This window comes from Canis lupus, chromosome 1, assembly GCF_048164855.1.
Source record: "Canis lupus baileyi chromosome 1, mCanLup2.hap1, whole genome shotgun sequence".
Lineage (NCBI taxonomy): Eukaryota > Metazoa > Chordata > Mammalia > Carnivora > Canidae > Canis > Canis lupus.
The window spans coordinates 45,022,425-45,049,132 of record NC_132838.1 but is presented as its reverse complement, the minus strand read 5'-3'; the positions used below and the strand labels follow the sequence as shown (position 1 = coordinate 45,049,132).

Sequence of the window (26,708 nt, the reverse complement as noted above, 5' to 3'; positions counted from 1 at the left end):
GACCGGGATCATTATCAACTTTCATGTAATGACAAACCATCTCACTGTGAGTTTTAATATATCATGGGGATAAATTGTGTCTGCAAGATTTACGAATTACTATATAGATTAGAGGTCACTGTACTAATAACTTGGGTCTTAGCACCATCATTCAACATCAAAGGAGGTTCCTTTGTATATTTTGTACTGGTTTCTTTGCACGTTTATCTGTGTTTTTAAGTGATTAGTAACCAAATGAACTTTTGTAAGCATTTTGTAAAATAAAGGTGCTGTTTTCCAGTAAAAAAAGAAATAGATATTTAAAAGAAAAATTTCCCCCACAGTTTAGAATCAAGTTAGTGCAAATTCAGAATTTAGAGTAATTCTTCACTTTTATGCACAACATCCCAATGGAAAGATGTTATTAGGCTCTGGATACTTGTTATTAATGAGTTGCAATTTCTCTATTGAAAAATTATCTCATAGATTGCTCAACTGGCTGTTTAGCTTTTTTCACTTACCTAGTGAAAAGAACCACATCTAAGATCTTTTTGAAACTGACTAGTTCGTGGGTTCCACTTCCTGTTGTGAGGAGTAAAATGTACCTTAAGCTCACTGAAGTTCTCAAGATTGTTTTCATTCTCTCATGTAAACTCACTAGGTTTCAAATTCATATACATCAAGTGCAACTGAAACTCCCTGTAATTTGTTATTTCTATAATAAGCACTCTGTTTCTGGTTGGGGGAAACAGTTTGAACAGTTTATAATAATTTGTCTTAGGAGAGTATTGTCAGAGGAGGGTGTACTTGATGACTAAATTCCTTTGCCCTCCTTAAAGACGGTCTGGATAAAAAAATCCTTTCTTGGTATTGGGTGCTCACCCTGCACAAGGTGTTGTCCATTGCTTGGATCTCTGACTCTTACTCAGCCTTAGGCAGAAGAATCTAGCAAACACCAAGGACTAGTCTTGGCAAAATTGAGACAACACCTACAGTTTCATTTGGGCTTTCTCTGGAGTTGGAGAGTGCTCCCAGGCGCACCGGAGCTCAGAAAGGGTGGATGGAGGAGATTCAGAGATTCCCAGTGAAGAAAGATAGCCTAAGCGTTGCCTCTCTTCACAGGTTCTACAATTATCCTCTCGTGAATTTCCTTTCTTTTGTTGTTTTTACAGTTGCTCTTTTTATATGAACTAGTGTGATTCACCTTGTTCATCTGGGGCTAGGACCCTTGGGAATGCCTCTGTTCCCACATCTAAATTTACTTATTCTCTTTTTTTTGCCTTTAGTCTTGGCTCTCACCTAATTTTTAATTCTCCAAATGATATCTATATTTGAGCTAAAATGCTTGAATAGGTACTGATTTCCCCAATTTCAGATAATTGCACAGAAAAAAGACCCCAGGAGACCACTTGAGGGAAGGGTGGGAATTTCAGACCAAGATGCAGATCAGGATGGGAAGGATTTGGAAATGTGGAGCTGAGACTAGGACCATCATCATATGCCTAAATTTTAGACATGTGTCATGACTGTAATAAATCTATCCTTGCCTAAAATTTAGGGCAATATTGCCTTTGTTATGTCCTTTTCTTGCAAAGATGACTGATTCCTTTAGGGATAAATTTTTTTTCTGACATTTGTAAAATAAAAATTCAGTATGAGATTTCCCAGGAAATTCATTGAAGCACATTGACTTCATCATCATTGCAGAAGGAAATACAAATCCTATCTATCCTAAAAACGCTGAAATTTTTGTTTATTAGTATGAAGCATTTGCTTTTATCTGTAATAACATAATATTATACTATATATAGTTATATACTATTTTTTAGTTTTTGGAGCATTTTCACATGAAATCTTGTTGAATATCTATGAAACCTGTAGGATTGGAATTATTAGAAATATCTTGATTTTACAAACAAGGAAGTGGGCTCTAAGTGGTAAATCAACTTTTCCCTGTGTAATAACAGCTACTAATTATGACAGCAAGGAGTTGATTTCAGGCCTCTAGATTTACAAATGCCATCCTATTTCCCTCCATATCATATTCTCTCTTCACACGTATAGAACCACATAGAATAGCTGTTAGACCAATAGTTAGGTATGTAGAATATTACCCAGGTACCTCTACAATAACATAAAATGCTATAGTAAGATTACATGCCGACTATTAGACCTGCTTTGTGATTAGGTACAGTGTTTTCAAATTCTCTTCTTGTTGACATATAAGATTAAATCTTTTAAATCTGAGTAAATTAATCTTAGATATTGTGCAGAAAAAGTGAAACTTCTTTCATCTAAAATGTTTCTATGCACACGCATATACTAGGTTATTTGAAAGCAGTTTATTTTGGTATCTGTTTTTGCTGGTAGTCTGATCAGACACAAATACACTGTTTAAAATGTATTGTGAAAGATGTGTGTTTCAGATATCTTATGTCTGATTTGAATATCTGAAGAGCTAGTACAAGATAGAAATTGAAATTAATTTATCTTCTGTAGAACGTGTGAGAAATATTCAGAGGTACGTGAGTAATTTAAATCTGGCTATTGATAAGAATTTCCTGATAAGGAGGGTTGATAGTTACTTCAATGTCACCAAAAGAAGTTGTGGAATTTCTTTTTCTGGGATATTTATTTCCTGTGGTTTAGGTGTCACCCCAGGTCGGGGCAGGGCCATGGATTTAATAATCTGATGAGAACCTGTCATAGTGTGAGATCACAATTATCTTCCCAGTTTATAGAAATAATTGATGTTACTTAGAAATTGCAGGAGAAGAAGCAGAATCTGTTTTTTTCTTCTTCTCTCTCTGTCTCTCTCTCTCTCTCACACACACACACACACACAAAATCAAAGGGGAAATATTTCACTATTTTTAAGAACTTCAGAGCACATCATCCTGCCTTAACTGAAGTGGTAGCACGAAAGCTGCCTGTGGTGGAAACAGGAAACATTAGTGATACAGACCGAGTTACGCATCTTTGTATGTGTCTTTCAGGTTCAAGCTCAATGTATACCGATTCTAATTAGCACATTTTGTGCCTCAGCGAGTAGCTCCCCTTTAGCTCTGCTTGGAGAGTTTTTTTTTAGCTTCCATCCTGCTCATAAACACTGCCACCCCCTCCCTCCTTCTCTCTTTACAAATGTTACAACACAATCAGAAATTTCCTCTTTTCTTTCCTTTCTGCATTATCAGCAGGTTCCCTTGCGTCAGAAGCAGAGAAAGAAAACTCAAGGTAATTAGATCTCTTTTGTTTCTTTATTCCCCTTTTTGTGTGCCTGAGTGTGGGTTTTCTGTCCGATGCTTTCTTTGGGATCCGATTTTTGTCTGTCTTCATGCTAATATCAGAAGGTGGAGGGCAGATTAAATTTTTGGTTATTTTTGGATCGATTTTAAGAAATGACGGCATGCTGTTCATTTGGATTAATCCCTCGTGGTGTGTCAATAAAGCTTAGAAAAGCTGGCACTGAGTCGGGAAGTGGCTGTGTTTAGGTGGGCATTAACCCTTCTCGATCTATTGCATAATGACTGCTATTATTTTGAAAGGAGCTGTGTTAGTGCAATGATGTGCCTGCCAGCTTCCCGATTTTATTTTTTTTCAACTTATCCTTGTTGAATAATATTCTTAGAATTACACTTGCATACCAGTCTCACTGTTTCTTTGGTCCTATCTTGTACCTTGTAAGCACCAAATGAATGCTTAAAAATAAATTACTCTCTCTCTCTCTTTTTTTTATTTTTGCATTTACTTTGCATAAATCTTGGTAAAAAATCCAACTCCCAAGAGGTAAACAGTTAACAGTAACCTTTCACTCTGTCACATAAACCAGGGTAATATGTTACCTACCTCTTCATATAATTGTTGCAGGTTTTTTCACGATGAGTCGGAGGAGGATATCCTGTAAAGACCTGGGACATGCTGACTGCCAAGGTTGGCTATATAAGAAAAAAGAAAAAGGAACTTTCCTGAGCAACAAATGGAAAAAGTTCTGGGTGGTGCTGAAGGGAACGTCGCTATACTGGTACAGCAATCAAATGGTGAGTCTTCCGTCTTCTCCTTTTCAAACGCTTTGACAAGGGTGGATGGATTAAAGATCACTGAAGAGCAGGTGGTTCCTATGGGAAGTTCATTTTTATTTCTGGGACTTGGAACAGAGCAAATAAACAAATGAGTTCTAGAAACCGTTTGTGATCCAAGAGATATGTAGGTTATTCTACTGTATTTTATGTAAGAGAAAAATTATCCTGCTTGACTCATCTTTGGTTGGAGAGGGGTGTCCAAATTTATATCCTAACTGAAGGAGGTTTTCTGCATCTGTTAATGTTACTATTCCATGACAAATTGTACTCACTTCAGGATTTACGTGGACAGCACTTTATATGGAACCTTTGTGTTATTAAGATTTCTATGAAAGAAAAGAAGGGAATTGGCTTTAAGACCTATTAGTGGTATAAACTGATTCAGTCCACAGAACATATTTTCATTTCTCCTTCTTTACTATATTTTCCTCTGCCCTTTTTTCTTGGGTGGGTTGGTTTTGGAATCACTACCTGTGTGCCAGCACTGTGTTGTTGACGGTTATCTCTTGTTCCTTGACATGCTAAGTGATGGCGTTGAGTGATGATCAGACAATACTTGAAAAGAAAGTTGCCTAATTTATCCCTAATCAGCAGTAGACTTCTGTGATCTGCTTCATGGAAATGTTGGGAAGGGCTGGAAGTAAAGTTATTGTTAGAAGAGTTGCTGATCTGTGCTGCCTGGAAACATTTTGAAGACAACGATGTTGTTGATTATTGAATGAGTAGAGATTTTTCATATAGGAATTCTCTCCACTACCCCTGAGTAGCCCTTGCTGATCTCAGGAGAGCTGGAGTTTCTTTTAGTGAAGATCAGCAACAATCCTTTGATGATCCTTTAATCAGTTAAGGGGAAATTATTTAGGGATTTCCCATAAACAGGACATTTTTTTTCTGTGATACCATTCTTCTAACATGGCTGTGGATGCTCATCAGTCAAGCAACAGAGCTTTAGAGCATGTAACTTCATAAATGTAATATAAATACTGGGTATAGTTTGTGGGCAAGATTTTTAGTAAGATAAATACACATTCACTGACCATCAATAAGAAATTTATGTTACCCATGTGCCCCTAGGCACCTGTCCTGTAAAGATTTGGTGAAACTGGACCCGCATCCAACTCCAGTGCTCTGGAATAAGCATTCTCCCTTCTACCCCCATGCTTCTCTCTCTACAACCCTTCTCCAGTCCCCTGTTCTCAAGCTTATTTATTTGGTTTCACCCCATGTGACACATGGTACAAAATCCTTCATTGAGTTCTGTAAAAAAATTTTTTTTCAAGGCTTTGGTGAGCTTTAACAACTTTATCAAAGATTTGGGAGAGTTGCAAGAAAGAATCGCCTTATAGCGTAGGCCGTCTCCTACTATCTCTCTTCTCTCTTTTCATCTCCCTTTCTGGATACATTCATCATCTCTTGTCTAATGTGGAATAGTTTTACCCAATTTAAGGTACCCTGGGGCTGAGGTCTCGCTTTCTATCCTCAGTAATTGTTTCTAAATAAACACAGCTGTTTTCTTAAGAAGAATTAAGGTCAATATAAATTTCTTCCTCTTGTTTCCTACTATTTTAGGCTCTTGCTTTTGGGTAGTTGTAGCAAGTGATAATCTGCACCTTTCATAGAACAAGAGGACTTACAGATACACCTTTTAATACTTTCTGGGAATTTCCAGAGGCTGTTGCAAGGATTGGGTATTGATGGGGAATGGTACATCCGTGGCAAGTAACAAACTCAGATATAAGTATGACATTGATTTTCTCAAACAAATTATTTAACAAATACGTTCTGCATGTGGTCAGTCTTCATTGAATTTAAAGGAAGTCCCCTCTGAATCACACACAATTACAGATTTGGCTGGTGTTGCTTCATTGGCTCATTTGGTTAAAGCCTCTCTTACAGGAGCAACTTAGAGGGCAGTTACCTATTTTGGGCATTAGGAATCTCATGCTTCCATAGGGAGCAGAAGTGTTGGCTGAGATGAGGTTGGAAGGAGGAAAAGGAGAAAGCAGCAGACACACTCAAGTGCCCAGTCTCCACTTGGCCTTCATTCAAATGTATAAAGCTATTCAGGTAACAGATCATATACTTGAATAGAGTTAGATTAGCAACACTGAATGGAGAATGGGTTTACTGTTATCTGGCCTTGGAATTACCCTAATAAACTAGCAGTACATAACAGAAGGACCTTCCAACTCCCTAATTCTATGATTCTGTTATAGAAGAATTTTCTCTCTTTACACACACACATACACACACCCACATGAGTGGGTGTGCATGCACATACTGACATCTTAATTATATGTTTGTTACGGGGGAAAAAAGGCTACTCAATGAATACTTAATTAGCAGTCATATTCCTGGTATCCATGTGAATGTCAACTGTGAAATAAGAGCCAAACACATATCCTCAAACTAAGAACATTTATTTACTTTCTGCCACCCAAGGAATTCAGATTCAACAAAGTAGCTCCCAAGGCACCTATGCCTAATGAGCAAACTTCTTGTTATAATCTCTTCCCTATTCCCTATTCTTTCTTCCATGGCCTGGTGCTGGGAGGTAATGGAGCCAATAGCATCCCAGCAAGAACCATCTCTTATTGAATGCCTACTGTTATGCCAAGGGATATTCTAGGTACCTTTCACACATGTTCTTTCCTCTCAGAAAACACCCTCTGAGGTAGTAATTGTTACCATATTTTGAAAGTTGGGAAGACTGAGACTCAGGGGATTGTGTTTGTAGCCCCAAATGACACAAGTAGTAAGCAGGGAAAACAGATCACCTTGACCTCCTTTGACTCCACAGCTGGGATTGTTGCCACATGCCAGCCTGACCCCATGCAGACACCAGGGTAAATGACAGTCTTCAGTGTGGTTCTGAGGGAACAGCTCTAGAGGCTGAATCTAGGGCAATTCTCATATGAAAGTACAGTGATCTCATGGGACGCCTTTGATTGTCTTTATTGTTCCCTGACACCACCTGAGGAGGCTGTGTCACCCTCGTCATTCTGGATGCCTCTCTGTTATATTGCTAGTCAGTAATGGATGCATGGTCTACCTTCTTCCTTCATGACACTTTGCTGCTTCAGACAGCCCTACCCGGATTTCCTTGAGAAAGGTCAAGTCCAGACACTCATCTGCTCTTTTCACACCCCATATAATGTGCTTAGAATGTGCTACAGCAAGCAAGAGTGCATGCCAGGTCTTACAAAACCACATTCACATTCTACAGCCATAAAAATCCAAGCTATTTACAATCCACACAATTGTTTTCCCTTTCGCCTTGGATTAAGTATAAATTTCTTCCCTTGCTTGTGAGAATCTCCTGACCTGTATCTCTCTTATGTCACCACTCAGCCTTCAACTACAGAATTTTTAAAAATTCCTTGTTAGCATCACATATGCTGGCACTCTCTTTAAGCCTTTTTGCACATGCTGTTTCTCTGCTCAGAACACTCTTTGTCTTCATGCCCAAAAGTCTTTCTCCCACACAATCCCATTGACCTCCTCAGAAGTCAAATTTTAGCTTATGTAGCCTTTCTTCTACATGGTCTTACTTTATCCTCTGACCTAAATCAGGGCACCTCTGCCTATTCCCATAGCAGCTTATGCTTTTCTCAGTTTTATACTCATCTTTCTCTTTGGTACATGTTTATTAGGCATTCTATTTTCCATAATTGATCATATCTGCAGAGCAGGATCACAAGTATATTTTTAGTGCATTGTCTGACACTTAACTGGGCAGGGGCACTCAGTTAATATTTGTTGATCTCATAAACTACACGAGGTTTAAGAATCATCAGCATTTACATTACCTCTGCGAATTTTGAGAATGGGTTGGATAAAGACTGCTTTTGATGGAAAGTAATTTTCTGGTAAAGAGATTTCCACTTGTGATCTTAAAAAGAAATACAGGAAAAGGTACAATTTGAGATTTGCTAAGAGCTCCATGGTCCTAAGTAAGTCCTACACAGCTGCTCCCATTGGGTGACATTGTATTAGGGGCTATTTTTGATTTTTAGCATATTTCCATGGCATAACCATGGCATCTGGTTATAAACAAGGGTGTGTTGATCAAGATCACCTGGCTGGGGTGGAAATGTCGAAAGGGAGATGGAAGGTTTCCCAGGGAAATCCCCTGCACTCTAACACTTCACCTGGATACCAGGCACAGTGGGAGAAGTTTGGGACCAACTTCACTCCAGTGAAGGAGGAGTGAAGTTCTGAGTTCCTTTTCCTTTCAGGCGTGTCGCTATAAATTAGTAAAAAGATAAGTACTTAATATTATTACTTAGTTATTAAAACTATCTCATATTTTTAAGGTTCTAGATTTTTCCACTTTTGCTATAATTGATTTTTCTTTTCTAAGAATTCTTAATTAAAATCTTGCTTAGTTCCTTGGGATATATATTTTGGATTTTATTCATACCTCAGATATATTGATTATAAAGTGAATGTGTATTATATAACCCGCTTAAAGTTTGTGACATTATTAAATGTTTCTATTCAGAGAGCATTTACTCATCTCACCGGTGTATTTACTTACATTATTCAGGAGTGTGTGTGGACTATTAAAATACAACAAGGTGACATATACATTATTCTGGTATACAACTTGAAGGCATTGCCTAAACAATTTAGACTTTAATTAACAGAGCACAGTTTAATATTAGTTGTAGAGAATAGATTTAAATTTTTTTTCTTTTTAAATGAACCCAACTTGAAAAGTTTATCATCCATCCACCCACTCACCCATCTACCCACCCAACTACATAGCTTCCTACAGTATTTTTGAGATATTAAAAATAATTTGGGCTAACAGTTGTAAATGCTACTATAGGGTTAAAAAAGAAGAGATGACATTTCTTCTTACACTTAGGAGCCTCCAGACTGGTAGAGGAGACAGAGCTATGTAAATGACACAATCAAAGAAAGATTGGGAAAAACTTTTTTTAGTAAAAAAAGAGAGATGGAGCAGTACGGATGAATTCTGTAAATTCTAGGGTTGGGGGAAATAGTTTGGGCCAAATGTGAGGGAGTTCTGTTACAGTGATTTTTTTTTAAACCTCTGGAAGTTTCTCTCTCTTCTTTTTCCTATCTAAGAAGCTATGTTTTCTTTTTCTTTCTTTTTTTTTAAAGATTTTATTTATTTATTCATGAGAGACAGAGAGAGAGAGAGAGAGAGGCAGAGACACAGGCAGAAGGAGAAGCAGGCTCCATGCAGGGAGCCTGACGTGGGACAGGATCCCAGGTCTACAGGATCAGGCCCTGGACTGCAGGCGGTGCTAAACCACTGAGCCACCTGGGCTGCCCCCCTACCCCCTTTTTTAATCAGTTTCCAAAGCTGCATGATTTCCTTGGTCAGATTTCCTTTATGAGTTAAGCACAGTTTTCACCAATCAGAAAACATTATTTCCATGCATTTCAGTGAATATGGAAAATCTTCAGGGAGATTTTCTTAAGATCTGCCTTGGAAGACAGCTTCTTTTTTCTTTTTCTGTTTTTTTAGGGAAGGAAGGTGGGGGGATGGGCATTCCAGTCAGGGGAATATGTGAACAAAGGAATGAAAATATAAATGAGCTGTGCCAACCCACTGTGTTGGACACTCTATTAACTTCCCATAACCTAGCAAGATAGATATTATTATTCCCATTTTTCAAGGGAGTTTACTGAAGCTTAGGGAATTGAAGTAACTTGCTCAAAGTCGAGTGAGGAGTAAATGGTAGAGCTGGGATTAAAAAACAAGATCTACCAATATCAAAGCCAGGCTCTTTTCCCTGGGCTGGTATCCCCACTGAGAAGTGAGCCAGGGCCAGTACATGGGGGCATCAAATGCATAGTGCAGGAATGTGGATTTGGTCTGGTAGGAAGTAGGGAGTCACTGCAGGTTCTTGAGAGTCTGAAAATGATCTAATGAAATCAGCAAGTGAAAATATTAATTTATCAGTAATAAATGGGATGCATTGGAGAATAAAGGAGGTTCCAGAAGGTCAGTTAGTAGATATGACAAAATGCAGGTACTGAGACAGGAACTCCTGACCTGGAGTGGACATGGTGAAAATGGGGGATGCATTTAACAGTAAAATATGGCAAAATGTGTTCAGTGCTTGGATATAAAACACAAAATTTTGGGGGGTAAAATAAGAATGAGTCCAAGTTTGGGAGCCTGGGAGATTGAGAAAATAATATGAACACCGAGGGAGGAAGAATATGGTTAAAATGTGAATTTCCTTTAGATTCATTGTCTTTTAGTGTTTTGGTTTCTTTTAGTTTTGTAAATTCTATCTTTGTATAAAATTACTAGAAACCTGCATTGTTTAATAAAGTAACTGTTCATTGATTTCATTTGTTTTATTCCTCTTATGCAGCAAAAGGGTTCCTAGGAGCCCCTGGGCCACACACAGAAAAGGTGAAATTGACCAACTCTTTGTTTCATGAGAACTGATGAGGTTTAAGGTTAATATCTGGTTTAATACATATTATGAAGACTGTTCAGTTTTTGAGAATCCAATCTGCCAGCCCCAATGTGACCTCTTTCCCTCTCCCCGTCTGCATCGTCCCTTGTGTCTGTGAGTTCAAGCAGTTGGGCCTGTATCATGTGTTTTTGGTCTTTAGCTGCATGTGCAACTTGATGTGAATTTCAGAGGAAGGGATTTTTCTTGGAATCAGTTTTATGAGAATCTCTACAGCAAAGATCTAACCAGTTTTTAGATTAGGTAGAACTTACTTTTGCAGAAAATGACACTTGAAAGCCAGATTTTCTCTTTCTGTGAGACAACTCCTCTGAAACTTTCAGTGAATATCGAGTGTCTTTCAGATAAAAAAAGCAAAGAATGGAAAGAGACATTTCATTAGCAATCACCTGTTGGCATAGATTTTGGAAAAATCTCTACCTGAGTTTACCAAAGGTTAGGAAAAAAAATTTTTTTGTGTGTTTCAACATTTCAATTTTATTTAGGAACTTGTTTTTGTCTCAAAAGATACAAAGTTCATTCAGCAGAATTCATCCAAATAAATGGTCTAAGTCCAGTGTGATACAAAATACATTTCCTAAATGGAATAAATGTAAGAGAAGACTCTTCCCCCTCAACAAAGCACATACTGGGGTGCCTGGGTGGTTCAGTCAGTTGAGTGACTCTTTTTTTTTTTTTTTTTTTTTTTAGTTGAGTGACTCTTGATCTCAGCCCAGGTCTTAATTTCTGAGGAATTTATGAATACTTCAATCAGAGCTTACTATATTCTTTTCTTCTTCTTTTACCCACTTACAGTGTAAACACTTGAGGGTATATTCTTTATCTTTCTGGTTTAAACTGTGTCACTAGAGCCTATAGACTAGGCACAGAGTGGGCACCAGGCATTTGTTGAGCGAATTACTTAATCATCAGTTAGGTCTGTAAATCAGTTCCTCAGAGCATTATTTTTTTTTCCTCAGAGCATTATTGAGCACCTTATGTATTCCCTGAATTATACCAAAATGCGGTGTTTTATTAATAATGGGTCTCTAGTTGAACTTCATATTTATTCTGTAATTCAAATACCAACTGCTGAGTGTATCCCAAATGAAATTCCAATATTTAAAAATGTTTCTTTGGAGAAGGTGATTCAGACTAATTATATAAAAGTGATGAACTCTTTGCCAACATATATTCCTAGAGTTTGTCCTGGAGAGGGGAAACTAGATGGTGTAGAACTGACGGGTCTAATGAGCAAAGTGGGATGTTTTAGCAGCTATAAGTTGCATTTTACCTCAAGGAGACAACTGGTGGATGACAGGGTGAAAAGGATAGTGTAAGTACCCCTCAAAATCTGAATGTAAGAATGATTGAGGACTTTTTGAATTCTATTACTTCCCTTGTTATAGTTTCAAGTATGTGGAAAAGATCTTTAAAGTGGACTTTGTTTATTGTCTCTGATGCTATCTATCACTGTGTCCTAATGTTTATTTTCCTTGGTAGGTCCCAGAATAGATTTTGAGAATAATGGTCTCCCACTGAAGCTTTATGATCAGCTCAGCCTGTATTTGGGGCAGACTGTTTTTAATAACTTCTTGTTGTTCAGTTCATATGATGTGGGAACAATGACTTATGTTGCCAATATGATTCTCCTTTAAAATCTTTCCAAGCTTTACATAATCAATTGTGAAACACCAACACTGTGAAATCCTTTGTTTCTCTTGTCTTGTTCTCAGGAGGCAGTGACATGCTCGGGCACTGTTGGTTTGGAAGAGGATGCCAGGGTTAGTGATGTAGGTTGGGTTGCAAGAGAGACCCGTTCTCTTAGCTCACAGCACTGACCGATGTGCCCATTCAGGGGATGCAGCACTGTCTCTCCTCTGGTGGGCAGGGCACAGTGCTTTTGTAGGAGTCTCCACAACTTCTTTTTGTTTTACTTTATCTGTTTTTGGTACAATCCATCTTCTTGCTTGTTGGAAATTTAATTTTGATAAATGCTTAAAAAATACTATAAAATGTGTTCATTTAGAAAAATTAGAAAACAAAATTAAGCAAAATAAAGAAAAGGAGATGGGAGGCCAACAGAAAGAAATAAGTGAATTACGATCAGTTACTTATTTAAATGAATCACAATCTTTCCAACTTGGTGTGATCACTGTAAACATTTTGGTGTATATGTTTCCAATTTTTTCTATATTTTCCAAAAATAAAATGATACTATGTTTTTTTTTTCTTTTTTTTTAAGATTTTATTTATTGATTGATGAGAATACACAGAGAGGAGAGAAAGGAAGAGACACAGGCAGAGGGAGAAGCAGACTCCATGCAGGGATCCTGATGTGGGACTCGATCCTGAGCCTCCAGGATCATGCCCTGAGCTGTAGGCGGCGCTAAACCGCTGAGCCACCGGGGCTGCCCGATACTATGTTTAATATGTAACTTGATTTTCTCACTAAGCAATATATTATCAATATATTTTCATGCCAACACATACATATCCTGTCATTTAGAAAATATTTTATTTATTTATTCATGAGACACACAGAGAGAGAGAGACAGACACAGACAGAGGGAGAGAAGCTCACGCCCTGAGCCAAAAGTAGACACTCAACCGCTGAGCCACCCAGGCGTCCCTCCATGTCATTTCTAATGTAACACATGTTGTTATACTATGGTTTGTTTATTGATCCATAGAATTTAAAAGCAGAAATGGCTTTTATTCTAAAGCTTCTTAAAATAGCCAACAGGTGATAGAATACATAAGTATATGTATGTATGTAACTTAAAAATAAAATGATACATATTTTTAACTTATATATAAATATATGTATGTTTATACAGCCATAGTATGTGTATAAATGTGTGTACATATGTGTATGTGTGTATATAACTTATAAATTCTTTTTTTAAAGAATTTATTTATTTATTTATTTATTTATTTATTTATGAGGAACACACACACACAGAGGCAGAGACATAGGCAGAGGGAGAAGCAGGCTCCCTGTGGTGAGTCTGATGCAGGACTCGATCCCCCAACCCCAGGATCATGACTTGAGCCAAAGGCAGACACTCAACCAGTGAGCCCACCCAGGCTTCCCAATTTGTAAATTCTGTTAAGCAAGCAGCAGGAAGGTGGATTTCACCAACATGGTTTAAGGGAGAAATATCACCTGGATTTTAGTCTTGCAGTTTCTTAGCAGAGTTAGGTAACCCTAGGTCAGTGGTATAACTCTTTATGGATCTATTTTCTTACAAGTGCACTTTGAGCAAGAAGAATATCCTTAATGTAATTCAGAGCAACTTTAAGAAGATGAAATGCATCTGAAAACAATATTTTCAAAAATCAAAACAATATACACAATTTGATATATGCTGAGATGAAATCACATAATGCTGTGATTTGGGGTTGCAGAAGAATTGTACTAAAGGTTTTTAGATACCAGAAATGGTTTCTTTTGGCAAGAATGACCTATCCTGTGCTGGCAATGCTAAAAAATGTGCCAACTAACCCCAGTAAAGGTTAATTTTAAGTTTTAAAAACAGAGGAGTGAACTAGAAGACTCTGGGGGATTCTTCAGCTGCGTAATTCCTAACCTGGAGGAAGAATTCAGGTAATACGTGATTTTGTGATGAGGCTTGTGTGCACATTTCCCAAGCAATAGAATGACACATGATGGCCCATGGGATGAGCTGAACTTTTGGTTAGAGCTGAGGATTTTCCCGAGGTCATCATTTGCAGATTTATTATCCCTCTGGAGCTTTCTTTTTTAAGGGCCAAGAGCCCAGCTGCTTCTACAGAAAAGCTAAGTGATGAACTCATCTGTCACTGTGCTGCTGCGTTTGGTCCCCCTTGGAGCACGTTTCAAGAACATTTCAAAAGGAAACTATACAGTGGAAATTAAAAAAACAAACTGAATATTTCTTAAAGGAGTCAGAATTTAGGACAACATGTTTGAAACCATGTCTTTAGGGGCACTGGGTTGGCTCAGTGGTTGAGCAACTGAGTGGTTGGCTCAGGTTGTGATCTTGGGGTCCTAGGATCCAGTCTTGCGTTGGACTCCCCGCATGGAGCCTGCTTCTCTCTCTGCCTGTGTCTCTGCCTCTCTCTGTGTGTCTCATGAATAAATAAATAAATCTTTAAAAAAAGAAACAATGTCTTCAAAAAGGACACAAGGAAATAACATGCTATAGTTGAAGATGGCGGTGGATTTGGAATCAGGAGGACAGATTCTACTCTGACCCTTCAGCTAGCTAACTAACATTCAAGCAAATTAGCTGCTCTCGCTGTGCCTTCTTCCTTATCTGGTTATGAGATATGTGAATAGATGGCTCAAACCTGTGAAAGAGACGGTGCTCATTCACAGCACATTAACCACGATTTTCATACTTTCAGTCTTAGAAAAATTATTATGGTAATTGCATTTTCCTTTACTGACAAATAATGAGTTTTGCAGTAGTATCTTTAAAACTTTTTAAATTATTTTTTGATTTTGAAGACTTATAGTGAAATACACATATCAGGAAATTTCCCATTAGTCACTTTTGAGGATATAGTTCAGTGACAAGAAGTGTATTCACAGTTTTGTACAACCATCTCCAGCACTCTCTTTGTCTTATAAAACTAAAATGCTATACTCTTTTCTTTCTTCTATCCCTGACAATCACCATTTTACCTTCTCTGTGTGAATTTGACCACTCCAATAGCTTCTAGGAGTGGAATCACACAGTGTTTGCCCTTCTGTGACTGGCTTATTTGACTTGGCATAATGTCTTCAAGGTTCATGCATGTTGTGGCATGGGTCAAATTTTCCTTTCTATTTAAGGCTGAAATTCCATTGTATGTGCATACCACATTTTGTTAATCCATTCATATCTACTGATGGACACTTTGGGGTTGTGTCCACCTTTTGGCTGCCAGGAACATTAGTGTACAAATATCTTTTTGAAATCCTGCTTTCAATTTTTTTTTTTTGGCTATGTTCCCAGGAGGGGGATTGCTGGATCCTATGATAGTTCTATTTTTAATTTTTTGAGGAACCGATGTATTTGCCATAGCGGCTGCACCATTTTACATTGCCCCCAAGAGTGTATAAGGGCTCCAATTTCTTCACATCCTCAACAATGATTGTTATTTTCTGTTACTTAAGTTTTTTTCTATTTTTATTTTATTTTTTAAAGATTTATTTATTTTTGAGAGAGAGAGAGAACATGCATATATGTGAGGGGGAGGAGCAAAGGGAGAAGGAGAAAAAATCTCAAGCAGACTACACTGAGCATGGAGCCCGACCTCATGACCCTGAGATCATGACCTGATCTGAAATCAAGAGTTGGATGCCTAACTAACTGGCTCACCAGGTGCCCCATGTTTAAAAATACTTTTTTTTAAAGTAGCCATTTAAATGGTGTTAAGTATTATCTCATTGCAGTTTTGATTTGCATTTCCTAATGATTATTAACTTTGAGCATCTTTTCATGTGCTTTTTGGCCATTTGTATGCTCTCGTTGGAGAAATACCTTTTCCTATTTTTGGTTGGGTTGAGTCATACCTTGATAACACTCATGAAACTCGTGAAAACGGTTTGAAGATATTTAGAAGTTCATGAAGTATTGGAAGATTTATTATATATTGTGTAAAGACAAGATTATGTATTATATTGACTGTGATTTTAAAAGAACTTTTTAAAAAATTTCTTCTAATTTCTGATTTTGAAAGAGAATACACTGAATTCTCTGAATTCAAATTTTCTGAATCGTATTTCTTTCTTTACTCTTCCCTCACTCTTGCTCTAACCATGGATGGTAGATAATGTTTATTAGATAACAAGATATACAATTTATTCTGTAATGGTGAGATTTTATCACATTTATTCCTATTAATTTAAAACTTTTTCTTCCTATGTAGTGCTTTCTCTCCTTCCTTCCTTTCTCCTCCACCCCTCTTTCTTTCTTTCCTGCTGAAGACATCAATACTATATAGGTAAAAATTATCTCTAGGGTTTTAAGGCTTCTGAAAGGTGAGAGATGTTGTTGGACAGAGCCAGATCATGAAGGGCCTGTGTGCTCAGGATTTTATATTACAGAGAACAATAACATAAGACTCTTTTATTTTGTGAGGTTTCTTATTGTTTTTAAATACCCTTTCAGAAGGCAATGATTATCTTCACATCTACCAGAAAGTTCACTAGTAACTTAATTTCATTTAAAATATGACTCCATGAAAGAGAATGGAAGAATAAAGGAAGAATGCTAACTAGGAGAGCTGATTTACAAATCATAGAATAGGGTGCCAGTCACTTCTTGTTCACTACTGAAATGTGACCTAATATGATAGTAGGTAGTCATGGCCTTGGGTGGTACTTAGGAGGAAACAATGAAGAGAGATTATGGTACCATGCAGTTGGGCTATTCATGAGTAGAACCATGAGGAGAAACATTTCTGTGAGACAAACAGCATCCTGTTTTAGGTTGCCCAGAAGCAGACCCTGAGAAGAGGATTTGGGTACAAGCAGTATATTTGGGAAGTGATACCAGAAATACTTGGAAGGGGAATGGGGAAGTGAGACAGAGTGGAAAGTTAGCTAGTAAAACTCTCCTTTGTGGGCAAATTATGACTGAGGAACTGAAGCCACGTTCTGCTGGGCAACTCTGAGAGCCTTTAGAAAACACGTACCTTAGAATTTTCCTCCCAAGGGACAGGGAGCTGGAGGTGTTTAAATACCAGGTCCCATCAGTCATTGCTTGAGAACTCATCCTAGGGCCAGTGCTTCTCGAACACCTCCACATGGGAGGAGAAATGGAATCTGGCAGCCAGAGAAGCCCTCCCATAGAGTCGCAGGTCTTGTCAGTGGGAAGCCTGGCCAGTCTGGCCTGGTGGTAAGGAAGGGGACATATGATTGGCTTACTGACAGCACCCGCTACAAGTGGTCTGCTTCCTTCAGATATCTTTCTTTCCCCCTTGGAGCATCCTCAGAACCAGCATGATTATCACTAGCAAAGCTTCAGTCCATTTTTATAATTCTTGCCAGAAATGTGTGGATTCTGTAGGAAATTCGACCTTGCTGTTTATTAGTTAAAAAATTTAACTATTATTTTCTATGTGGAGGATCTATTTCTAGGCTGTTGTAAATAGAGTCTCTTTGGATCAAAATCTCATTATATTCATAAGGTAATGTTAAACTCAAATGCAATGATATATATTTTAAAGATTTAATTTATTTGAGAGAGAGAGAGAGAGACAGAGAGAGCACACACAAGCAGGGGGGAGGGGCAAAGGGAGAGGGAGAAGCAGAGTCCCCACTGAGTGAGGAGCCCAATGTGAAGCTTGATCCCAGGACCCTGAGATCATGAGATCATGGCCTGAGCTGAAGGCAGTCACTTAACTGACTGAGCCACCCAGATACCCCTCAAATGCAATGATAATTTTAACAAAAACATTACCTAGGTAATGGATGAAGAAGATAGTGAGCTTGCTAGTATTCTTGTTGTCCAAAAATTTTTAAGTATTTTTAATATTTTATTTATTTGTTTGTTTAGAGCATGAGTGGGGGGAGGGGCAGAGGGAGAAAGAGAGAGAGAATCCCAAGCAGACTCCATGCTGTGGAACCTGAGGCAGGGCTTGATCCCATGACCTTCAGATCATGACCTGAGCTAAAATCAAGAGTTGGATGTTTAACTGAGCTCCTAAAATATTTTTTTACAGCAATTAAATCTGATACAAAGAAGACAAGGGAGAGCTAAGACATAGAGACAGCTGTTCAGAGCACTCAGCTGACAATGGACAGATTAAAAACTTATTTTACTTCATCTTTTTCTTTCTGGATTGTTCTTTGTCTTTTCTTTCTATTCCTTTTCCCCATTCTTATCATGGATGCCTGGGAATTAATGTGAATAAAATCTTAAATTTTTTATAACTAATAGTTTTATAGGACAACATGTCTCCATGTTAACTCTAGTTAGCCTTGATCTGGCTATATCTGCTTTTTTACTGTGTGGATATTGACCCGAGAGCTTACATGCTCTGATTAAGATCACACAATCAGTGGCTTGCATCAAAATATTTTGATTCTAAATCTGGGGTTCTTCTTCTGTGCCATCCATAGACTGTAGATTATCTTCTATTTTAGCTCCTGATTGAGACCGTTTGATCTCATATTTAGAATTATTTAACCGATTTCTGGGTTTTGGTCTGAGTCCTGTTTCTTTACCAATAACCCCATTACTTCCTCATTTTATAATGTCCATCTAGTTTGGTGATGAGGTAAAAACCAATCAGTTTCATGATGGTGCTCAAATGTGATTAATTTCCATCCACAGACTAAGATGGTAGTACCTTGATGGCCTATGCTTAGCACTCAGCAAACGTTAGCTATTATTAGATGTTTCTCAAGTTTATCATATTTCTTAACAGGATTTTAGGCCTTGTCACTGTCAGGCCTGCTCCGATATCTAGAAGAGAGGAAGACAATATAAAGGCAAACATCATTTTTTTCTTGCTTCCCTTGCAGTGCTCATAAGCTCAGTGCTAATACGCTCAGCTCTGCCTGTGGGCCCAGGTAATACTTGCAGAATGTGCGTACATTTCCCTTTCTGAAGGGAAGAGAGGGATGAGTTGCTTATCAGAACAGAGCAGCAGCCTGGCCTCTAGCGCAAGCAGAGAATGAGGGAGCCCTTGAGTTTCATGCAATTCTTTTATGTGTGTGGGGAGAATTCTGGGGGAAAAAAACACACACACAACTCTCCAAAAAAAAATGACAATGTTGCTACTAAAAGTCCTTAGCCCATGTTCCACCAACTATGTAAAGTTAAAATTCTGTGCTCTAAAGTATCTTGGAGTAATTATTATAATTTGTGTGGGGTGACATCATCACATTTATATTCAGTTAGGTCCATTTGTTTCTATTTTTTTTTTAATTTTAGGAATTGCTTCATTTGTTCTTAGTTTTTTTTTTTAAGTATAAATCATCTACCTAATTCCAAAGTCAAAACTATATAACAGATTACAATCAGATAAGTCTTGCTCTCATTCCTATTTCTCTGCCCATTTTGCTCCCTCCTTTTATGTTTGCATTTCCTACATAGCTTCCTTTTACAAATGTAGGCAAGTATATATGTGGAGGCATATCCTATCTGTGTTGTACATAAAATTTGCATACTATGACTACCGTCCTGTACCTTACTTTTTCTCCTACTGTGTCCAGAAGGTTACTCTATATTTATATATGTCATGTTTTAGAGTTATTCATTGCATGTAGTTGCCACAGTTTATTCAATAGTCTCTCGATGATACATATTTGGAATTTTTGTTATTGCAAATATGCATTGCAAAAATGTGCATTACTGCACATATTTGTATTTATGACAGATCCTAGAAGTTGGATTTCTGAGTCAGAGGGTAAATGCAATTTTACTAGTTACTGCCCAGTATCCTCCAAATGGATTCCACTCTGCAGCCATTTTTGAGAGTGACTGTTTCTCTGTAGAACTAGAGCTTTCACAATTGATTGTAGGTTCTCTTTTCTTTTATTCATATGAGTTTGTGTATTAGAGACTGTAACTCAGATTTCTATAGTGGTCATATGTCTATGTGTACTATGAGGACTTAGTGACAACTATGAGGACTTAGTAACAACAATTTTTATCATGTCACATTCAAGATGACATGAGAAAGGATGGCTCTGCTTAGAGCTTAGAGTTTGCCTGTTACTAGCATGCTGGGGGTTTCAGAGCAGAACTTAGCAAATCACAGGTTTATTTGGAGAAAATGGAGCTTTTTCAGCTTTTCCTGATTCTGATATTGACTAGATAACCTCACTTACATTTACTTCAAGTCATTGCAAGAGTTAAATCCATATTCACAAATAAATACAAAAGCATCTTACAAAGAAACATATATTTTGTTTTCCCTCAAATTTAAGATTCTATTCATTTAAAGACCTACAATTTATTTACTACCAGGTTTGGGGGGGCGGCGGGATACAGCACTAAAAATACATATGGATTCTAAGGTGCTTCTTGATTTCAGAATTATTAAAGTGTAAAAAATCAGTTTTCTTAGAATCAGAGAATTATGATTCCACCGAGAATAGAGAGATAATTATACCTCTTATTTTTAACCATGAAATATATGACAGTTTCCTATATCACACTTCCTTGGTTTCTGGTTTGGTCTTCTTTAACCTACTTACTCTCTGGAATATATATATATATATATATATATATATATTCATAACACATACACTCTTTTTCAGGTCTACCTTTCTGATAAATGTAGTACTTATGAAGTAATTTTGTCTATTTTGCAAGGTATTTGTGGTATGAAAAAGCCAAGCATTATTGATGGCAATGGATACTGATGTTTGCATTTAAATATTTCAGTTTGATGTCTCATTTTAATTAATTTTCAAAAATATGTTTGAAGTGTGGCAAATTGTATATGAAATATCTTTGTAAAACTCCTGTAGTCCAAAACTGAAGTCATAATTTAGCTTAAACTATTGAATATGGGAAATATTAAACCAGTTTTGTCTCAAGTTTGAACAAATCATGTTGAGTCACCAATAGGAACAGCTGAGATTTCATATTTTACCTTATTTTATGTCTTACTGACATCCAAAGCAGAGGGAATTCATTATGGTTTTCTATTTCCCCAAACCTTCCTTGCATATTTTTACAAACAATATTATTGAAATATATTCAACATAACTTAAAATTCACCCTATTAAAATTTACACTTCAATAATTTTTGGTAAATGTGCTGAGTGATGAAACCATCATAATGAATCAGTTTTAAGTAATTTCTTATGACATCAATAAAACCCCTCATGCCTATTTATAGTTAATCTTCATTGCCAACCCCAACTCTAGTCAACCCCACTATTTTACTTTCTGTCTCCATACATTTGCTTTTTCTCTACATTTTACATAAAGGAATAATCCAGTAATATGTGGGTTCTTATCTCTGACTTTCACTCAACATCATGTTTCAAGGTTAATCCATCTTTTAGCACATGTTCACTATACAATATTTCATCATAAGAGTAGATCACCCTATTTATTTACTCTTTGATGGATGTTTAAATTGTTTCCAGTTTGAGGCTATTATGAATAATGCTGCTGCAAATGTTTGCATGCACATCTTTGTGTGGGCATAAGCTTTCATTTCTCTCATGTAGATACCTGGGAATAGAATATTGGGGTTGTATAGTAATAATATGTTTATGTTTTTTAGAAATTGCCAGTTTTCCAAAGTGGCTTCTGTATCTCATTTTAGCACTTTCTTTATTGTAAAGAAAAAGACAATGTTCCTGTCATTCATTTATTCATAGAACTTCTCTATTTATTTCATGTGTATTGAACACCTTCATTGTTCCAAGTATTAGTGATATAACAATAAGTGATAAAATCATTTCCTTCAAAGTGCTCACAGTCTACTGAAGAAACAGAGAAATAGGTAACTAAATGCAGTTAAGAGAAGTATAGAAGCAAAGCCTACCCCTGGACTTAAAGAGAAGGGCACTTATTCTAGGCTTGGAGGAGCAGAGGAAAGGTTTGGAAAAGTTAGACCAAATTGATTTGTGGAGCTGTATCTAGGGGAGTGAGGTTGGAAGGGCATTATAAGTCTCAGAACAGAAAGGCAACCTGCCCTGCTGGTAGTCAGAACCCCTTAACTCTGATCAACTTTACTTTTTTTTCATAGCAATTATTGCTTGCAATGGGCTATATAATTTATGTTGATAAATGTGTTTATGCAATGGGCTATATAATTTATGTTGATAAATGTGTTTATACGTTGAGCTACTGTCTGTTTGCCCCTCAAGGGTAGAAGTTTTTGTTTATGTTGTCCACTGATGTATCTCAGATGTCTGACATAGTGCAGTGCCTGACACAAAGAAGGTATAATAATAAATCTTTGTTGAATAAATGAATGTGTAGTACTAACAACTTTGATAAAAATGTATATTCAGTACTGTCTAATAAAGCAGCTGAAGAGGAGATCCTAATGAGATGAACAAAATCAGAGTTGCTTAGGAAAGTGGATAGACTCACATGTGAGAAAGAATACCTTTGAAATTATTGAACATCATACCAGAAATTGAAAAACATTGTCTCACTTCAGAATTCAGATAGACTTGGTAAGACATGGTTATACAATGGCCAAAGGATGGCTTGATACCTCTGGCGAGAGAAAGATTTTTTAAAGTTTTGTTTATTTATTTTAGAGGCAGAGAAGGAGAGAGAGAGAGAAAGGTGTGGACAAGGGTGAGGGTGAGGGACAGAGGGAGAGAGAATCCCAAGTAGACACCCCACTGAGTGTGGAGCCCAACATGGGTCTTGATCTCATGACCCTCAGATCATGACCTGAGCTGAAATCAAGAGTCAAACACTTACCTTACTGAGCCACCTGCATCCCAAGAGAGCAAGATTTTTGTTACATTAGTATACAGAGGGAAAATTGCAGGTACTGATGCAGAACTTGCAAGTAACTTTATGGAAAGTTAGGAATTATTGAGGAGGAAGGATACATTTGAGAAAGTTATTTTAGTTAATGTAACAAGGAACAAGTGATATGAGGGGGTAGGAGGAGAAGAAGGAGGAGGAGGAAGAGGAGAAAACTGTCATTCCTTTAGGATTTTCCCAATGTGATTGTCATTTTTTAAGGTATTTTTGCAAGTCAAATAAGCAAAGGTAATTTTTGACACATTATCCGTGATTTTGAATACAGCTCGAATGTCTTCAGTACGATGAACAAATGCCTTTGCTAATGAAGGAAAGATTTATTAAAGAAATGCTAAGGTATCTTTCAACTCAAATTCAATTTAGTTCTTAGTTGAAGGACTCTCAGGCATTTCAGTTGTGCAGAAAAAATCCACACAAATGAAGATTTACAACTTATGTATTATTTATATTTTGATTTTTGTTGATTGACTTTATATTGTTATCATCTATGATGGGCTTTTTGTATTGAAAATAAATTGTCTAGAGAATTGTCTAGAGAATAATAATGCCATAAATTAGGCCTCAATTCTAATTCAGCACAAATGGAAATATAGTTTTTCTTTGTTTCAATTTTTTGTTTATTTTTGGTTGAGTGAGAGGCCAGGGGCATTGGAGGAGATGAAATAGTGTAATTAAGCAGACCTTGATTACAACGGGTCTTCCTGTTCTGCTAAGGCACTCAGACTTTGTCGAAGGGCAGTTGGGACATGAAGTGACATGAAGCGTGTTCAAGGAGTTAAGATTTGCTGTGACTGTGATTTGGGCACCAAATGAGAGGAAAGGACAGATTTAGAAGGAGGTTGAGAATGGTTTGAGAGACTTGATAGTAAGTGAGGTGAGAGTCAGTGGTGAGCAGAAGGAGGTGCTAGGTGGTTCATGGAAGGAAGACCTGGGGCAGAGGCAGCGGTGATATATCACCGTGATGACTTGTATACATGCTGACAAGGGGATGGAAGTGTCAAAGATGTCTGCCACCTTTCCTTGTTTGACAACAGGACTGAAGGTGATATTCAATGAAAGAGAGAACACAGGAGAAAGGGGAGCAGGCTTTTTGTGGAATAAGGTAATAAGTTTGGTGGTTGGATTTGTCATTCTCAGGTAGTGTCTTTGTATAGCTATGACAAAATATCTTCAACTGGTGGCTAAAACAATAGTCATTTATTTCTCATGGTTCTGGAGGCTGCGAAGTCTAAGATCAAGGTGCCAACAGCTTGTGTCTGCTGAGGGCTTTCTTTCTGGCCCTTTGCATATGTCTCCTTTTTTACTGTAACCTTATTTGGAGGAGAGAGAGAGCAGTGGGGGCCTCTGGTCTCTTCCTCTTTTTATAAGGTGACTAATCTAATCATGGGATTCACTCTCATGATTTCATCTAAGACTAATTACTTCCCAAAGGTCCCACATCCAAATATTATCACACTGGGGCTTAGGGCTTCAGAATAGGAATTTGGGGTTAGCGGATACAAATATTCAGTCTGTAACAGGGAATCTGTGGAATGCTCATGAGAACAAGTATGCAAAGCAGTCAGATCTCTGGGACAGGAGCTCAGGATTAAGTCCCAGTTTGAGGTATAGATTTTGGATATGTGTGTGTGCAGTGGCAATACATGCCGCCACTGTAGGCTGTGTAGTCCCCCCAGAGAGAGTATTGGAGTGAGAAGAGAATAGGTTTGTGGTGGGAAGTCTGGGGAACACTGACATCTAAGAAACAGGCAAGAGAAGAGGACCTCACAAAAGCAAGCAAGGAGTAGTTGGAGGAGAAAGGGAGCAGCAGGAATATGTCAGAAAAGCAAGAAATGAGGTGTTTCTAGAGGGAGGCCTTGAGTTTTAGTATCAATTACTAGAGTTCAGTTGACTGAAGAACAAAAGACATAGAACTTGGCAACATAAAAATCATTGGGGTTCATGTAACTACAGCTTCTGTGGAACAGTGGGCATAGCTATGAATGAGGGGAGGATAGAAACAAATGGTGAATATAAATTGTTTTCTTTCTAAAATAATTATAGAAATTTACATAAAAATACTTTAGCCTAATATAGATTATGGTTTTTTAATTGAAGTGAAATTCACATAGGATTATCCATTTTTTTAAGAGGGGGAGAGAGGCCAAGAGAGAGGAAGAGAGAATCTTAAGCAGGCTCCACATCCAGTGCAGAGCCTGACGCGGGGCTGGATTTCACAACCCTGAGATCATGACCTGAACCGAAATCAAGAGTCAGATGCTCAACTGACTGAGCTACCCCGGCACCCTAAGTTTATCCATTTTGAACTAAGCAATTCAGGGGCATTTGATACACTCACAATTTCGTGCAACCACCACTGCTGTCTAGTTCTAAACATTTTCAACCCTCCAAAAGGAAAACTCATACCCATTAAACAGTTTCTCCCTATTCCCCAATTTCCCCAGCCCCTGACAACCACTCATCTGTGTTTTGTCTCTGTGGATTTATCTATTCTGGGTAGTTATATGTATAATGTGTGATGTTTTGTGTCTGGCTTCTTTCACTTTGTATAATGCTACCGAGATTCATTCACATTGTAGCCTGTATCAGTACTTCATTTGGTTTTATGGCTGAATAATCTTCCATTGTATGAATAAACTACAACTTGTTTATCTAGTCTCCTGTTGATGGGACTGTTTCTGCCTTTTGGCTATTGTGAGTAGTATTTCTGTGGACATGGATGCTTATGTATTTATTTGAGTACCTGCTTTTGCTTCTTCTGGGTATACATCTAGAAGTAGAATTACCAGAGCCTGACAGTTTTTCAAAACCATGCTTTTATATAATGCTGATGAACATCCACAGGAAGTATTGTATGTTGTAGAAAAAGTTGATCTACAGTCTATGTTCTTTAAATATTTTAAATTCTTTTGGAGATAGGATTGATTAAACCACCATCCAGTGAGTAAACAGTTCATTAAGAAATAGTTAAGTTGAATGAAAGAGTATATATATATATATATATATATATATATATATATATATAAAATAGATATATAGATAGATATAGATATAGATATATAGATATATATAATTTTTTAAGAAGGAAGTTCCCTTTAGAATTGAGTTTTGAGCCTTGTAAGAAGAAAGCATTTCAAGTGAAGAATTTGGATAGATTAACTCATATAGGAGAGGGAAGATGGGACAGGCATAGGATTAGAGTTTTCACAGTTTAATTTTTCTGAAGGAAGTATAGGAGTTGTGCTCAGGTTGGGAATAAGGGAAAGAGTTGCAGAATCATGAAATGAGGTAGGAGGAGCCATGGTGCTAAGTTAATAGTTAGTGGACTTTTAAAACTAAGATTATATTTTCAAAAATCAATTTTTAAAATTCATTTCCCAATAGCACTGAGTCATTAAGGATTAATCTTGTGGACTGTATTTCCCTACTCAGAGACACTAGTGTAGATGGAAGAATATTTGAGTTCTATCTGACAAGCAATCTAGCCTCCTTGTGGTGTAGTTATATTTTATCCATAAAGATTAACAAATTCTCAGAGAGGTAGAACAAGAATTATATTTCCTATAGAATATTTGATGTTTTGAAGGGACATTCAAGCGATGTCCAAAGAGTCATTTTTTTTCTGAAGACTTTCCCTTGAAAAAAGTCTTCCTAGGAAATGATATGGAACTGAGATGTTCTAAGATACTGTTCTATGGTTTAATCCCGTCAGAACTGCCTACAGACTTGGGAGAGGAACTAATGTTTGT

At 37.3% G+C, this 26,708-nt stretch overlaps 1 protein-coding gene across 1 annotated transcript in view; it reads left to right on the top strand.

The window, feature by feature from the left end:
• The window catches only part of IPCEF1 (interaction protein for cytohesin exchange factors 1), a 106,969-nt gene that overhangs the window by 28,891 nt on the left and 51,370 nt on the right, over window positions 1-26,708 (top strand). The window contains exons 3-4 of the mRNA XM_072828492.1: window positions 3,174-3,213; window positions 3,847-4,016. Of these exons, the coding sequence (XP_072684593.1) occupies window positions 3,174-3,213; window positions 3,847-4,016 (210 nt within the window). The remainder of the gene's footprint in view (window positions 1-3,173; window positions 3,214-3,846; window positions 4,017-26,708) is intronic.